General features: G+C 58.8%; 1 protein-coding gene across 1 annotated transcript; it reads left to right on the top strand.

The window, feature by feature from the left end:
• The first annotated feature begins 6,315 nt into the window (after positions 1-6,315).
• LOC142588575 (uncharacterized) lies at positions 6,316-16,438 on the top strand. Its single transcript, XM_075700412.1, has 3 exons — positions 6,316-7,557; positions 7,690-8,610; positions 15,899-16,438. The coding sequence occupies exons 1-3, from the start codon at positions 6,316-6,318 to the stop codon at positions 16,436-16,438; spliced, it is 2,703 nt and encodes a 900-aa protein (XP_075556527.1).
• The last annotated feature ends 589 nt before the right edge of the window (positions 16,439-17,027 follow it).

Below are 17,027 nucleotides of genomic sequence, written 5' to 3'. Positions count from 1 at the left end.
TGGCTGCTTTCTTCTTTTGGCAGTTTAGCTTCTCTTCCCATCCTTCTCTGTGCCCTAGATACACCTTCTCAACCTGCCTGACATCATTTTCAGCTTTCTTGCAGTTCTTCCGTTGACCTGCTGTCCAGTGGATTCTGCAACCCCACTGCCGCCTGATGTCAAGTCACCCCTACCGGAACTATCCGGTTATGCCAATACTCCTCCAGGCCGGTGCAGTCTGGTCTACCGGAAACTTTGCACCGCTTTTCGGAACCCTGATGGACCTGCTGGCCTCCTTGGACCATGCTCTCTTAAGACGTCCTAGTTCCTTTTCCCACTATTCCTCCTACTAAATAAAATATTGGACGCAACGAGACCTCACCCGTCCCACGCCGATGCAGCCAAGTCCTCCGGCGTCCTATCCCCTCCTGGTGCGCATAAACATTCTCTGTTGGTTTCCTCGGTTTTTTTTCTTAATAATTGGCTTTACTTCAAATTACATTTTGGGTTTCTACCCCTCTTCATTTAATTTTGATTGGCTTAAAGCTGCTATACCTTGGTGGTGCGGCTTTCCCTCATTTTTATTTAGGTTATTTTTGTTTTACGAGGGGCTCCAAATACGCCGTGTCCGAGGGCACCAAAGCCGTCACCAAGTACACCAGCTCCAAGTAGGTGACCGAGCGCTCGTCCGCCCAGCCAACACCCATCTCAGAGCCACCCAAAGTGTCTGCATTGGCATTGGGATATAGTGAGAATCTCGACAATTCCGTCCGTTCCCTCTGTTCGACAGTTCCTCGTTTACAAACACCCGGCACGCGCTGTCGCATTCTCATTGCGACAGCGCGTGTGCTGAAAGTTTTGTATCAGAACGCCATGCGCGCAGCACAACAACACACACAAAAAGGGACTCTCACGGGCCTAACGGCCCGTGAGAGTCCCTTTTATATGATATATGCACTTTTATATATCCCTTGTATAGATATATGCACTGCATATATCTCTCAGCTCGTGAAATCCTAATCGACGCCTTGGACTCCCCATAGCCCGTCCTGAGGACTTTCTGTTTCCTAGGGGTTTTGCGGTTTTACTCAAGAGAGCCTTCCCAGCTCTCATTGAGTTCTTTGAGTCGTCGAACCTTGCCACGCTGCCATAAGCCCCGTTTCACGCTTCTTTCTCTCTCTTTTTTTTCTTCTTCACGGCCTTCCGCTCGTCCTCTTTAATCTTTTTTTCTCTTGGCTCCTTTATTCTCCTTACCCTCCCCCGTGCAGTACTGTTGAGGTGACCTCCTAAGCGAGAGACAGCTACGGTACTGCACTCTTCTCTTCTTTTACCATTTCAACGGCACTTGCTACTGCTTCTTTTTTTCAAACACGCGGCGTGCGCGGTCGGACAGCGCGTGTGCTACTGCTTTTGCAGCAGAACCGCACGGAACGCCATGGGGCTCAGCACAACAACACACATAGAGCAAGTATGGGGCGCGTGAGGCGACTCTGCGCGAGCGGCCACGTTTGCCTGCATACACTAATTACCACGGCGCGTGTTTCACACACCGAGGATGATGAGGCGGTCGTTGCTGCACATTTACTTAATTCTGATGCAGCGCAACTTTTAAGAGCAGGCAGCCCTCATCCCTCCTTTTTTTATTTTTACCGTTTTGTTTCTTCTTGTCGTTCGACGCGCTTTTGCGGGCCCTGAGGTGTGCCTCTATGGCTGCTAGAACTAATGCCCTCTCGGCGGCCGCCCGCACGTATGCAGCAGTGCTCCGGACTGAAATTCAGAGCCGCATTGCTGTAGCGGTGGCTGGCGAGCGGGAATGGGTGCGCACGTTCACGAAGCAGCACTGCCTAAGGGGAAATTTTACACTGTTATTACAAATGTAGCAGTAGTAAGTGACTTTGAAGTGGGAAAAGAAGAGATGCGCGCGCTCTCCGCATGCTGCATAGCTAGCGGTTTCGCGCGCGCCCTGCGTAGCTGCCTGCGTACGGGCGATGGGAGAGTGAGGAGCGGCGCCAACAGTTTCCTCGCTCTCTTCCGTCCCCTAGAATGCTGAATTGGGCTCGCGCGCGCGTCTTAGGCTGATTTCGCTGACGTTATCTACGAGGCTACATAAGCTATCGCGACGAAATTTGACGGTCGTGTAGGCACCAGTCAGCGGTGCCGGCGTGCGAAATTTGAAACGCCTGAGGCGAACAGAGCATGAACGCGCCCTGTTTCGCGACTAGTGATCAAGCGAACGATGTTGGCGTGGCGGTGTTTGAAGCTGTGCGCACGGTGTGCTTTGCGGCAATGACCAGGGTGCACTTGAAAGCGTAGCCGAGCTACCGGTGAATAGAACGAGTAATCATAATTATGAGAACACAATAAACTTGTTCCTGGGGCGCGACACGAGCAGTGGGTGCGTGCAACATAGCACAATAACATTGTTGACACGTTTGTTTTTCTCTTGGCGAGTTGAGCAAAAGAAGAAGGGAGGCGGATTGAACATCAGCCTACGTTGCAGTCAGAAATGCCAAAAAGAAACAACATAAGAAAAAAAAAGAGTAAACTCCGCGATTGTGTTGCGAAACCACTTGTCTTGAACTCAGTGCGTGGCCTAAGCAGGGCTCAGTGCTGCCACCCGCGACTCACTCGCGAAGAGAGGCCGCGCTGCCCGTGAGCCAATCGGCGCGCGTTTCACCTCCTCGCCATTCGGCGCGGCTTCCTCGCTCAGTCGCGGCGCAAGGACGCGACATTCGCTTTCCTGACTCGCTCCGAAGCAGCAGCAACAGCCGAGATGTCTGGACGTGGCAAGGGCGGCAAGGGGCTCGGCAAGGGTGGCGCGAAGCGTCATCGTAAGGTGTTGCGTGACAACATCCAAGGCATCACCAAGCCAGCCATCCGTCGCCTCGCTCGCCGTGGTGGTGTCAACGGGAGTCGCGTCTGAGCTGCGATCGGAGAAGGTTACGCTCTGACGATTTCGCGTCGACAGCTACCACGTGTTTCGGTATCTTGCATGGTTGCGCCCGCTTAGGAACACGTTGTCGCACCTTTCGCTGCTCACGGCTTTCTTCCCGCGCGCGAGAAGACGCCTCGGCAGCACGATATGGAGTTTCGGCCACCCGGCGAGCCGCCGCCACGTGTCCGCCATCGCCGCCACGGCAGCTTGAGCCGGGTGACACTCGGCCCCGCGACCCTCGATGAGCTCCGGGCAAGGGAGGACCTCGAGCTTCGCGCCACTCGCATGCTGGGCGAGTGGCTACGTATACGGGCCGCCACCTTGGAGGTTCCTGTGGCTTCCCCCCAGCCTACGACTGCAACAGGAAGCATTTCGACACCGGCAGCCGCAGCGGCCACTACAGAGCCTTGCGAGAACGGCCCATGCGTGCAGGACATCCACGCCCAGGTGCCGCTTCCCCCCTCGGACGACGAGGAAATGGACCTGTCCATTTTTCGTAAACGCGCCCGCGAGTCCGAGAGCGAGGATGATGAAGCCACCGGGCCATGCAAGCAGCGGCCGAGCGTCCCCTCCTGCCCGGGAGAGCCGTCGGCGGACGAAGACCATGGCAGCGCCATCTCCCGACACGCGGGGGAAACAGCTACCAACCCCTCCCCTCCGGACGCGCAAGTTGGAGCGCCACCCGAGCCAGCATCACGCGAGCAGACCGCCCCACCTGCGGTACCTGCGGAAAGCTCGAGCGCCACCTCTCGGCATCCCGCCGAGTTGGCCGCCGCATCATTCGAGCCCCCTCCGAGGGAGGGCGCGCCTGACTCCGCCCCCGAGGCGCCGACTACTCCGGGAGGCGGCGCGCGCCCGGCCGCGTCGTCTGCTAGCGAGCCGGCTGCAGACGAAAACACCGCCGCCGCTATGGAGATAACGGACGAAACACCCGCTAGTGCGCCGCAGCAGAACCCTGAACACCCGGCGGCGCGTTTCGTGAAGGGCCTGCCAAGCCAGCCTGCTTCGCGGCCGAAGCGCAAAGGGAAAAAACAGCACAAGCGAAGGAAAAAGCCGGCTGCTGTATCGCCTCCATCCCGCGATACCTCGCACGAATCGCGGCACTCACCCGCTTCACCGGCCAGCCACAGCGTGCCTGCTGCGGCTGCACAGAGGGAGACGCCACCCATCCGCGAGTCAAACGCAGACGGCTTGATCCTTGTACAGTCGAGAGGCGACAGGCGGCGCACGAAAGCCCTGGAGGTTGCTGCACTGCCGGTGGACCCTGCAGTGATCGGCTTCGTGCTGTTCCGTCCTTCGGCACCCGGCGGAGCCTTCCAGGGAACACCGCGCCTCACGCTTGCAGCGGCCCTCTCTTCCCGACCAGGTGTAGCAGCGGTTCGCGTCAATCACAGGCGCAACATCGTGGCCGCTGACACCACTACCCAGGAGTGCTTGGAGGGGCTGCTCAAGCTTACCGAACTGCACGCAATCCCGTGACTGCCCGACTACCGGCCGAGCGCGGCAAGAGTACCGGTTTCCTGCACGGGGTGAGCGGGCTGCCTGCAGACACGGACCTGCTGGGGGCGATCGAGTCGGCCGTTCCTGTGTTGTCGGCCACGTTGGACGGGAGCACCGTCACAATCCGGTTTGCGGGACCGGTCCCCCCCCGAGTACGTACGCCTCTACAAGCTCGGCTTCAGAGTGAGGCCAGCCAGGCCCCGCCCTGTACAGTTCAGCCGCTTCGGTCACGTCCCGGAATCATGCTGGTGGCCGAGCGACTGCATATCCTGCGGCAAAAGCCATGCAGCGAGCGACTCCTGCGAGACCATCTGCTGCAGGAGCTGCGGGGGCCCCCACAGGGCAGACACTCCTGCCTGCTCCAAATGGCAGGAAGAAAGGAGGGTGGCCACGATCATGGCTACTTCCACCGCAGCACTGTCGAGGCGCGCCGTGAGGGCAGCCGTCCGGGAGGAGAAGCAGCAGGAGTCCTCAACGCTGGTACGATCATATGCCAGTGCGCTGAAGGGCCCCAGCACCGCAGCAACACCTCCAGTACCAGCCCCTCGTGCGTCCCGCCGCCGGGAGACGCGGGACCCCGCTGCACCACCTGGCCAGCCTACCGTGGATCAGCTGGTAGCGAACCTGCTACTCACCATGCAAGCAGTGAGCACCATGCTGCCAGCTGACCACCCGCTCCGATACATCGGCCTGCAGGCAGTGGCTTCCCAGCAGCCACCAAACCAACATGGCCAGTCGCACTGCTAAGGGTCGGCCGCGCATCCTGCAGTGGAATTGCAACCACCTGCTGCGCAGACACGCTGAACTGGTCGCCCAGCTGCCTCTGCACGACTACGATGTCCTCGCCTTTCAGGAAACGTATGTGCGTGCAGAGGAGGTTCCACTGCCGGGCTACATCGGCTACAGCAGTGCGACTGAGTGCGCCTTGGCAGAGTGTACATCGGCGCCCTGTTGCGACAGCAGTCACCCCCACGAGCGTCCCCGTGTCGCCATGTACATTCGCGCCGCTCTCCCGCAGATACTGATCGACACGACCCATCTGTGTAGCTCTGTGGTGGAGTGCGTGGCCGCTACTGTGCGCGTTCAGGGCACCGACACCTCCGTGGCATCCTTGTATATTCGCCCCGATCGCGTCGACCGCCGCCAACAGCGCGACTCCGCTTTTCTCGCGCGCCTGACCGCATCGCTCACGGCGGACTGTGTTGTGTGCGGCGACTTCAATGCTCACCATCGCGGCTGCGGGAGTGCTACGTCTGATCAGCGGGGAAGGGCTCTCTTCGGTGCCGCGTCATCACTGGGCCTCTCCATTATAAACAACGGGAAGCCCACATTCGTGCGCCGCAGTGGGATAACATCAGCGATCGATCTGGCAATTGTCTCGGAGCGCTGCTCATACGTGTGGCAGCGCGCTCCCGACACTGCAGGATCGGATCATTACCCTATCACTCTGGCTCCCACCTCTCCCAGCCGCGGTGTCACTCGTGTGTGCGTGGTTGTTCGGTGGTCGGTATACCGTGATTTGTGCCGCGAGTAGTCGCGCGACACCGATTTCTTCGGGCACGTCGCGGTGTGCGAGACGGGCATCGACGCGTGTGGTGGTCCCTGCCGGTTCTCCCTGCCCGGACATCAAACTGCTGAACCTTCGCGCCGCCCGCCGCCGCGCTCAGCGCCGTGCCATACGCTCGGGAGACGCGTCCGACTGGACTGTATACAACAGGCTGGACGCAGTGTGTCGACGACACGCGAAGCCGCTGCGACGCCGCAGCTGGCCACGGCTCTGCTCATCACTTGCTGACCCGCGCAACCAGCACCGAGGCTGGCGCGTCATGCGCGCGCTCGTCAACCCGAAATCCCCGCGCTGGCCAGTCCTCGCTGTCGCTGTTGCGCGCGGCATCACCGAGATGGCGCTCGCGGAGCTTCTCGCCGACTGTTTCGCTACTGTCGCCGTCTCCAGTTCGCCTGGCGTCCCAGCGGTTGCATTGCGGGCGCTCTACACGGCTGTGTTCGTGAGAGGGGAAGATCGCGCGCATACCGCGAGGGCGATTGACAGCCTGTGCCGTGACGACTTTACCTTTCACGAGCAGCAGCGCGTCCTGCGCCGCAGCGCACCCGGAGCAGATGGAGTCACACACCAAATGCTGAGAGACCTGGACGACGACCACCGCCGGCATCTCCTGGACGCCTACAACGCCGTCTTCCGCGAGGGCTGCCTGCCGGACCCTTGGCGCTGTGCTGTCGTCGTTCCGGTACTGAAGCGCGGCAAGCCTGCACGTGACCTCTCCTCCTACCGGCCTGTCTCGCTGACGTCGGTGCCGGGAAAAACCATGGAGACGATGGCGCTGTCGAGGCTGCAGTGGATCGCGCGTGCCCGCGGTGCCCTACCGCCTGAGCAGTGCGGCTTCCGTGCACACAGATCTACTGGCGACTGCATAGCTGTGATTGTCGGCACGCTGGAGCAGGCCCGGCGCGCGGGCGCAGCTGCCTTCCTCCTCCTCCTCGACGTGCGCAGCGCTTTCGACTCGCTCCCACACGAGTCGATCATCTCAGCTGTTGAGGCCCTCGGCGTGGTCGGCAACCTACTTGCATACGTCAAGGCTTTCCTCTCTGACAGGACGTTCGCCGTTCGCGTTGGCCGCGCAACCAGCTCGCCACGACCAGTGACCACCGGCGTGCCTCAGGGCAGTGTGTTGAGCCCTTTTCTGTTCAACCTCGCCCTCGCTCCCATCATTGAGTGCTTGCCGAAAGCTGGTCGCTTCCCTGTGCGTGCTGTTGTCTACGCGGACGACGTCGCCCTCTACGTGCGGGGGCCGAGGACTGCTATTGCCGAAATGCGCCGCGAGCTGCAGGAAGCCCTCGACTCCGTCGCCGGCTTCCTACGTGCCATTGGCCTGCAGCTGTCGTCGACCAAGAGCGAGGCATTCATGGTGCACCCTCACGCTGCCACACGCCGCCACACCGGCCGCGTGCTCGTCGATGGTGTCCCACTGAGTTGGCAGCCGACGGTGCGATACCTCGGACTTGCCATTGACCACCGGCTCACTTGGCTTCCGGCTGTGCGGCGCCTGCGTGCTGAAACACTGCGTGTTGAGCGCGCGATACGCCGCCTCCTCGCGCGCGGAGACGGCAGCCCCCCATCGTTCGCGGTCCGTATGTACAGTGCGCTGGCGCTCTCGCGGGTGTTTTACGCGTTGCCGCTGTGTAGTGTGCGCGATTCACAGTGGCGCAACATCGACGGTGATCACTGCAGAGTGCTACCCATGTGACATGGCCTGCAGCGAGCATCACGAGTGGCGGAGACCCTTGCGGAAACCGGCGCGTGGCCTCCCTCTTTGACGGCCGATCTCCGCGCGCTCGGCCACATCGAGCGCCTCTCCAGTGCCCCCAATGCCAGCCCCATCGTCTCACTACTTCGGCAGCTACCTGCATCCCGCGTGGGCAAGATGCTCGAGCTGTTCGAGGCAATTGTGGCTGACCCGCCGGCTCCAGCACCAGACTGGCCGCCACCGAGTCTCGCCATGCCCCTGGACGTGTGTCTCGAACTGCCAGGCGTCCGCTCCAAGCACCGCACGCCTCTCTGCGCCATCATGCAGGTGGCTGCAGCGAGGATAGAGGACGATGAGGCAGGGAGAGCGCACCTGTACACGGACGGCTCGGTACTCGAGGACGGCTCCGCGGCTGCTGCTTGCATCGCCCCGAGCCTCGCCATCGAAAGCAAGTGTCGCCTGCCCTGTCGAGCCAACTCAACCACCGCTGAGCTCGTGGGACTACACCTGGCTGCAGACGTGCTCGAGCAAGCGCCACACATCGCTCGCGCGGCGATCCTCACAGACTCGAGGCCCGCGCTGCAGCAGCTGTTACTAGAGAATCGTGCCCCACTGCTCGCCCAGCGTGTTGCGTGCAGACTCCACGCTTTGCAGCAATGGGGACTGGATCTGCACCTGCAATGGGTGCCCTCGCATGTTGGCGTCGCCGGGAATGAGGCCGTCGACAAGCTCGCACGACGCGCACACGATAACAACACGCCGATCACGCAGCGGGTCAGCTCGTTCGACACCGCGCCGCTCAGGATCCGCCGAGAGCTCGCGCTCCGCCATCCTGACGGCCGGGTTGAGCGGGGGCGCCCGCCACGCGATCTCCCGGAGGCCGGTTTCACCAGGCGCGAGCGCGCCTTCCTCCTCGCCCTGCGGACCGGATCCGTGTGGCCCGCCGAGAGGAGGCATCGCTTGCAACGAGCGCCCTCTCCCCTTTGCCAGGACTGCGGCGCGACGGAAACGTTGCAACACTTGCTATGTGAGTGCCCTGCTCTCTCGCCGGCGCGATCGGCGCTTACACAAGTGTACCGTGCGCGGAACTTACCGAACCAGCTGCCACTCCAACTGCGTTTCCTTTTGCTTCGCCAGCTGAGCCGCCGCAAGTGTGCGACTCAGCCATAGATGAGGACGAGCTTTTTTCGGCATTAAAGTCTATGAAGCGTAATCGCAGTCCGGGATCCGATGGTCTGACAGTCGAATTTTATGTTAAATTTTGGACACTGTTAGGGAAGCCATTCACATCACTGGTGAACCGGCTACTCAGTGAAGGGACTTTGTCAGCGTCTCAACGAGAGGGGTTAATCACTCTCCTTTGTAAGGACGAGTCGAGGAGCTCCGATCTGAGAGCATGGCGTCCAATCACACTTCTGAACTGCGATTATAAGCTCATAGCAAAGTGCCTGTGTATGCGACTCACGCCAGTGCTCAGCACTGTTTTGGGTCCATACCAGGCATGTTGTGTCCAGGGGCGCTCTACTCAGCTTCACGGTATAGCACTAAGGGACCTTCTCCTGTGGGCAAATACCAGGAAACTTCCAGGTATTCTTTGCTCCTTCGATCAGGAGAAGGCTTTCGATATCATTAGCCATAGGTACCTTTTCCGTGTTTTGGAAGAGGCTGGTTTTAGTGTGGGTTTTAGACTGATGATCCAAGCTTTGTATTCTCGACCGATTTCTGCTGTTCTCATACGAGACCGCCTCTCGGAGGCGTTCATTGTGGGACGTGGTGTGCAACAGGGGGACCCGCTCTCACCTGCCCTCTACGTACTCGCTTTTGAACCGCTTCTGCAGAGGTTGTCTTGTGACAGCAGAATTGGCAGGTTCCTACTTCCACCAGGTTCCCCCCCGGTTGCACTCTTTGCCTATGCAGACGACTTGTCCATTGTCGTCCCGGACGAAGCATCAGCTTGCGACGTCCTGGAGGTCATGGACAGTTACTGCGGGGCGAGCGGTGCAAGGTTGAATAGGTCGAAAAGTGCAGCAATGTACTTGAACTCCACTCCTTCCAGTCCGCAGCCCGTTCATGGTCTCCCCGTGAAAACGCGGCTGCGGATTCTAGGCTTCCAGTTCGAACCAGATGGTCTCTCTCCCGAAAACTGGCAACAGGCTAAGGAGAAGCTTGAAGCCAGGGTTCAGGAATTCAGCGCGTTGTCATGCCCTTTGACTGCTCGAGCGACAATCCTTCGCTCACTTCTGTTTTCCTTTCTGACGTATGTGGCGTGTGTGTCTCCTATTCCAACCCGAACCAAGCTTATCTTGGAGAGGGTCTTGTTTCGCTTCCTCTGGAAGGGTACAACTGGTTGTGTAGCTAGGCGGGTGCTCAAGTTGCCCAGGGACAAGGGAGGACTCGGAATTCCCGACCTGGGCATCGTGGCTACTGCACTACACGTCAGGTGGACCCAGGTCGCTCTTAACTCGGATATGCTCCTAACTCGAAGCTTAACTTCCTTCTTTCTTAGCACCCGACTCCGCTTGTTCTCGCAGAGCACATTTTCCCACTGTGTTCCTCGTTCAGGTACCCCATCCACCATTTATGCGGCGGCTGCCAACTCTTTGGTAAGCCTCCGCAAGGTTCACCCAGGCATCGACGTAGTTTCAGCTCCACTCCAAGAGTTAGTGGATATCCTCACCCCAGGACTCCCCCCACATTGCCAAAGGTACGACCTGTCGATTCACAGGCCAAACTGGAAGCTCATTACGGCCGGTTTCCTCGACGCCAGGCGAGCCACCTTTATGTACCGCCTGGCGCGAGGGTGCCTGCCGTTGAGCTACAGGCCCTTCACAGCCATCCCGGCTCGTGGAGTGTGTCCTTTCTGTGGCGCTCGTGAGGACTCAGTTCATATCTTTACGCAGTGTTTGCTTCCTGCAGCTCTTCTCCAAAGAGTTGCTAGTCTATTTAGGCTCCCAGGCGTTCCTTATGAGACAGTCCGATTTTTGCACCCTTTGCCCAATCAGGCGATCAACCAGTTCGTGCTTCTCCTCGCCGAGTGCTCATACCAAGTTTGGCTGGCACGCTGCGATGCAATTTTCGGGGGTCGGGCACCGGGCCTTCACGAAGTGCTTGCGAAAGCACGGAAGGAGGTCTGGTTCCACCTCACCCGGGAGCGGCACCGCTTGGGCGAGAAGAAGTTTCTCGAAGTGTGGGCTCGTCCTGCCGTGATTTTTGACGAGTCAGGTGGAAAGCTATCCATTAAGTTATGATGCATGCTCCAAAGGTCGCACGACTCGGCCGTGTGCGCCAGTCGATCTACGGGGTTTTGTTTGGCTCAGTGGAACCCAGAGCTGGAACCGGTGGTGGTGCACCCTCAAGTGGTCGCGCTGCTCCGCGGACGGCTTTGGTGGTCTCCATGGTTGTATGCCTTGACCTCTTTTGCGTCAGGGCAGTCCGAGGGTCAGTCAGGCTTGTGCCCTGCAAGACCGACATGGCTGTTTGTGTGTTGAGTGCAGTCCCTCAGTTGGACTGCACCACAACAGCCCCCTTGTCCGGGAAGGACCGTTGGCCCGAACCAAGTCCCCCCACCCAGTCAGCCCGGGTTGTGGGGGAGTACCGGGGTCAATGTATCGAATGATGCTGGGTTGATGAGTACATGAAAGCTCTGGGACGCGGCGCCTCTGGTTGCCAAGTCCTCTTCCCATCTGACAACGGTACCGTGTGCTACGCTGGACGACCTGCTGCATCCCTCGGGCTGCATTTCGCAACACAGGCGCCTTTTCCGTGCGCTCTTGGCCTTCGCCGAGGACGCGGCGCTTCAAAGCCGCCTCTAAACATGCGCCACCCACGGCCTTACCGCTGCGGCTGTCGCCGCCGCGTTTTAGAGCGCAGCTCTTTGGCGTCCGTTCCTGGGTTTCGCGTCGTTGTCGGCGTTGTCGTCGGCCTCGTAACCAGCTCCGCCCCCCTTCCATCCCCCCAGCGCTAGCAGCGACCGACTGATACCGCTGGATGCCGCTAGAGAGTCAAGATAACGTGACTGCATAGAACACCATCGCCGCCATACAGAAAGAGGAGGAAAGGGTCCCCCCCCCTGTTGTGTGGCGGATAGGGTGCTCTTCAGTTGCCGACGCGCCGGTTATTTCACGTAGGCCCCGGCACGTCGACGAATTCGTGACCACCTTCCCACGGCTAGACCTGGTTCTTAGCGCTGCGGAAGCGAGGGTATCATATTGTTTGTGTCGGCATCGGCGGCGTTGTCCCTGAAACCAACTCCGCAGCTGGGGTTGACTCACTATCGGCGTCAGCGGCATCAGTCAGTCGCTGCTATCTCTTCCCTCCTCCCTTTATCGTGTTGTCTGCTTGCTGCGCGCGCTTCTGCCCCCATCGTTTGCCGCTGGGTGTACACGCCGCCCCCCTCCCCCCTCTTCCTGCGAGTCTCCGGTTGTCAAAGCGCCGGCTCGAACTTAATTTCTTTCTTCGCTCCTCCTCCAATGCAACCCCTGTGCGGTGGCAATCAGAGAGCCAGATCGGTGGCGGCGGATCTGTATATGTGCACCGCCCGAGCCGAAATTGCCGCTGCCGTTCGCCACTGCGAAATTATCTGCCAGTTCTTTCTGAGCCATGAGCGAGACGACCGATGGAAGTCCTCCGTCTGCTGCTGCTAAACGAGCTGCCAGAGCAGAGGCCCAGCGCCGTCGCCGTCAGAATCCAGATGTGCGTGCCGCCGAAGCAGAAGCTTACCTAGTGGAGTCTTTGTTAAAGGAATACGTGTGAAAAATAAAAAATAAGTTCTGTGATAGCGCATACATGTGTTGCTCGATTGCTTTGCCTCAATCTATCGAAAAGGTGAAACAGCTTATTTGCTGCGCTCAAATTTCGCATTAGGAAGTAACGTAATCGTCGGTAATTTTTTTATTTCTTTCTCACTCATCTTTTAATTCCCGTTTTCCCCCTGTGCAGCGCGGTTGAGGTGTCCTCTGCGGAGAGATAGTTACTGCGCTGCACTTAATCCCATATTTTCAATTCTACTTCTTTAGAATCTCTTTATCCGCGGTCGCGTGAACACCACCCTGCCGCGATAAAAACGCGGCGCGCGCGACCGGTCGCGCGTATTCCGATCTCGTTTGCTCGGCTACTGACAAAAGCACTGCGATGCCTCCCCAGCCCAGCGGTAAGGCCGTGAAGAAGGCCGGCAAGGCGCAGAAGAACGTGCGCGCCACGGACAAGAAGAAGCGCCGTAGGAAGGAGAGCTTCTCCATCTATATCTACAAGGTGCTGAAGCAGGTGCACCCGGACACTGGAGTCTCCAGCAAGGCCATGTCTATCATGAACAGCTTCGTGAACGACATCTTCGAGCGTATCGCCGCGGAGTCGTCCCGTCTGGCTCACTACAACAAGCGCTCGACCATCACGAGCCGGGAGATCCAGACTGCCGTGCGTCTGCTGTTGCCCGGCGAGCTGGCCAAACACGCCGTGTCCGAGGGCACCAAAGCCGTCACCAAGTACACCAGCTCCAAGTAGGCGACCGAGCGCTCGTCCGCGCAGCCAACACCCAACGGCTCTTCTCAGAGCCACCCAAAGTGTCTGCATTGGCATTGGGATGTAGTGAGAATCTCGACAATTCCGTCCGTTCCCTCTGTTCCACGCTTCCTCGTTTACACACACCCGGCGCGCGCTGTCGCATTTTCATTGCGACAGCGCGTGTGCTGAAAGTTTTGTATCAGAACGCCATGCGCGCAGCACAACAACACACACAAAAAGGGACTCTCACGGGCCTAACGGCCCGTGAGAGTCCCTTTTATATGATATATGCACTTTTATATATCCCTTGTATAGATATATGCACTGCATATATCTCTCAGCTCGTGAAATCCTAATCGACGCCTTGGACTCCCCATAGCCCGTCCTAAGGAGTTTCTGTCTCCTAGGGGTTTTGCGGTTTTACTCAAAAGAGCCTTCCCAGCTCTCATTGAGTTCTTTGAGTCGTCGAACCTCTCCACGCTGCCATAGGCCCCGTTTCACGCTTCTCTCTTTCTCTTATTATTATTATTTTTTTTCTTCACGGCCTTTCGCTCGTCCTCTTTAATCTTTGTTTCTCTTGGCTCCTTTATTCTCCTTACCCTCCCCCGTGCAGTACTGTTGAGGTGACCTCCTAAGCGAGAGACAGCTACGGTACTGCACTCTTCTCTTCTTTTACCATTTCAACGGCACTTGCTACTGCTTCTTTTTTTCAAACACGCGGCGTGCGCGGTCGGACAGCGCGTGTGCTACTGCTTTTGCAGCAGAACCGCACGGAACGCCATGGGGCTCAGCACAACAACACACACAGAGCAAGTATGGGGCGCGTGAGGCGACTCTGCGCGAGCGGCCACGTTTGCCTGCATACACTAATTACCACGGCGCGTGTTTCACACACCGAGGATGATGAGGCGGTCGTTGCTGCACATTTACTTAATTCTGATGCAGCGCAACTTTTAAGAGCAGGCAGCCCTCATCCCTCCTTTTTTTATTTTTACCGTTTTGTTTCTTCTTGTCGTTCGACGCGCTTTTGCGGGCCCTGAGGTGTGCCTCTATGGCTGCTAGAACTAATGCCCTCTCGGCGGCCGCCCGCACGTATGCAGCAGTGCTCCGGACTGAAATTCAGAGCCGCATTGCTGTAGCGGTGGCTGGCGAGCGGGAATGGGTGCGCACGTTCACGAAGCAGCACTGCCTAAGGGGAAATTTTACACTGTTATTACAAATGTAGCAGTAGTAAGTGACTTTGAAGTGGGAAAAGAAGAGATACGCGCGCTCTCCGCATGCTGCATAGCTAGCGGTTTCGCGCGCGCCCTGCGTAGCTGCCTGCGTACGGGCGATGGGAGAGTGAGGAGCGGCGCCAACAGTTTCCTCGCTCTCTTCCGTCCCCTAGAATGCTGAATTGGGCTCGCGCGCGCGTCTTAGGCTGATTTCGCTGACGTTATCTACGAGGCTACATAAGCTATCGCGACGAAATTTGACGGTCGTGTAGGCACCAGTCAGCGGTGCCGGCGTGCGAAATTTGAAACGCCTGAGGCGAACAGAGCATGAACGCGCCCTGTTTCGCGACTAGTGATCAAGTGAACGATGTTGGCGTGGCGGTGTTTGAAGCTGTGCGCACGGTGTGCTTTGCGGCAATGACCAGGGTGCACTTGAAAGCGTAGCCGAGCTACCGGTGAATAGAACAAGTAATCATAATTATGAGAACACAATAAACTTGTTCCTGGGGCGCGACACGAGCAGTGGGTGCGTGCAACATAGCACAATAACATTGTTGACACGTTTGTTTTTCTCTTGGCGAGTTGAGCAAAAGAAGAAGGGAGGCGGGTTGAACATCAGCCTACGTTGCAGTCAGAAATGCCAAAAAGAAACAACATAAGAAAAAAAAAGAGTAAACTCCGCGATTGTGTTGCGAAACCACTTGTCTTGAACTCAGTGCGTGGCCTAAGCAGGGCTCAGTGCTGCCACCCGCGACTCACTCGCGAAGAGAGGCCGCGCTGCCCGTGAGCCAATCGGCGCGCGTTTCACCTCCTCGCCATTCGGCGCGGCTTCCTCGCTCAGTCGCGGCGCAAGGACGCGACATTCACTTTCCTGACTCGCTCCGAAGCAGCAGCAACAGCCGAGATGTCTGGACGTGGCAAGGGCGGCAAGGGGCTCGGCAAGGGTGGCGCGAAGCATCATCGTAAGGTGTTGCGTGACAACATCCAAGGCATCACCAAGCCAGCCATCCGTCGCCTCGCTCGCCGTGGTGGTGTCAACGGGAGTCGCGTCTGAGCTGCGATCGGAGAAGGTTACGCTCCTCCTCGCTCTGACGATTTCGCGTCGACAGCTACCACGTGTTTCGGTATCTTGCATGGTTGCGCCCGCTTAGGAACACGTTGTCGCACCTTTCGCTGCTCACGGCTTTCTTCCCGCGCGCGAGAAGACGCCTCGGCAGCACAATATGGAGTTTCGGCCACCCGGCGAGCCGCCGCCACGTGTCCGCCATCGCCGCCACGGCAGCTTGAGCCGGGTGACACTCGGCCCCGCGACCCTCGATGAGCTCCGGGCAAGGGAGGACCTCGAGCTTCGCGCCACTCGCATGCTGGGCGAGTGGCTACGTATACGGGCCGCCACCTTGGAGGTTCCTGTGGCTTCCCCCCAGCCTACGACTGCAATAGGAAGCATTTCGACACCGGCAGCCGCAGCGGCCACTACAGAGCCTTGCGAGAACGGCCCATGCGTGCAGGACATCCACGCCGAGGTGCCGCTTCCCCCCTCGGACGACGAGGAAATGGACCTGTCCATTTTTCGTAAACGCGCCCGCGAGTCCGAGAGCGAGGATGATGAAGCCACCGGGCCATGCAAGCAGCGGCCGAGCGTCCCCTCCTGCCCGGGAGAGCCGTCGGCGGACGAAGACCATGGCAGCGCCATCTCCCGACACGCGGGGAAAACAGCTACCAACCCCTCCCCTCCGGACGCGCAAGTTGGAGGGCCACCCGAGCCAGCATCACGCGAGCAGACCGCCCCACCTGCGGTACCTGCGGAAAGTTCGAGCGCCACCTCTCGGCATCCCGCCGAGTTGGCCGCCGCATCATTCGAGCCCCCTCCGAGGGAGGGCGCGCCTGACTCCGCCCCCGAGGCGCCGACTACTCCGGGAGGCGGCGCGCGCCCGGCCGCGTCGTCTGCTAGCGAGCCGGCTGCAGACGAAAACACCGCCGCCGCTATGGAGATAACGGACGAAACACCCGCTAGTCTAGCTTCTGCGGGCGCGTCCCGCATGGCGTGACCACCGTTGAACTGACTAAATTTCTGACGTCGATGTTCACAAAGAGTGAATTAGGAGGTGTGCAAGACTTCACAGCAGGAAAGTATGAAATTTTCCTGAAGACACGCGCGGCGGTCGAGAGGTTTTTAACCAATCCTGTGGTCGTGATTCGGGACACAGCAGTCCAGTTTGAGTACAGAGGAACGAGAGCAAAGCTTGTGCGAGTCATTGGTTACTTTGCCGAGCATCAAGATGTGGAACTGTCGAAGGCGTTTGAGAAGTACGGGAAGGTCCTGAGTGTCACTCGCGAGAGTGTACCAGGCTTTCCATCAGTTACGACCGGCATACGCCGCGTCAAGTTTGAAATACGACCCCAGTACCAAACTTCCTGGAGGTTATCGACACCACTGTTCAATGTGAATTTGAAGGGGTCGTGCGAGTGTGTAGGCGCTGTGGCGGCGAAGGCCATTTTGGCGCCGCCTGCGACACTCCGCAATGCGAGAGGTGCGGAATGTACGGCCACGTGGACTGCAATGACCCCTGTCCCAAATGCGGAGACCATGCGGTCAGCGAATGCACCAAACGCACCTTTCCTGCCGTGACTAGCCAG

The sequence above is a fragment of the Dermacentor variabilis genome, chromosome 7 (genome assembly GCF_050947875.1).
Source record: "Dermacentor variabilis isolate Ectoservices chromosome 7, ASM5094787v1, whole genome shotgun sequence".
Taxonomy (NCBI): domain Eukaryota; kingdom Metazoa; phylum Arthropoda; class Arachnida; order Ixodida; family Ixodidae; genus Dermacentor; species Dermacentor variabilis.
This window is presented reverse-complemented; position numbering and strand designations above follow the sequence as displayed.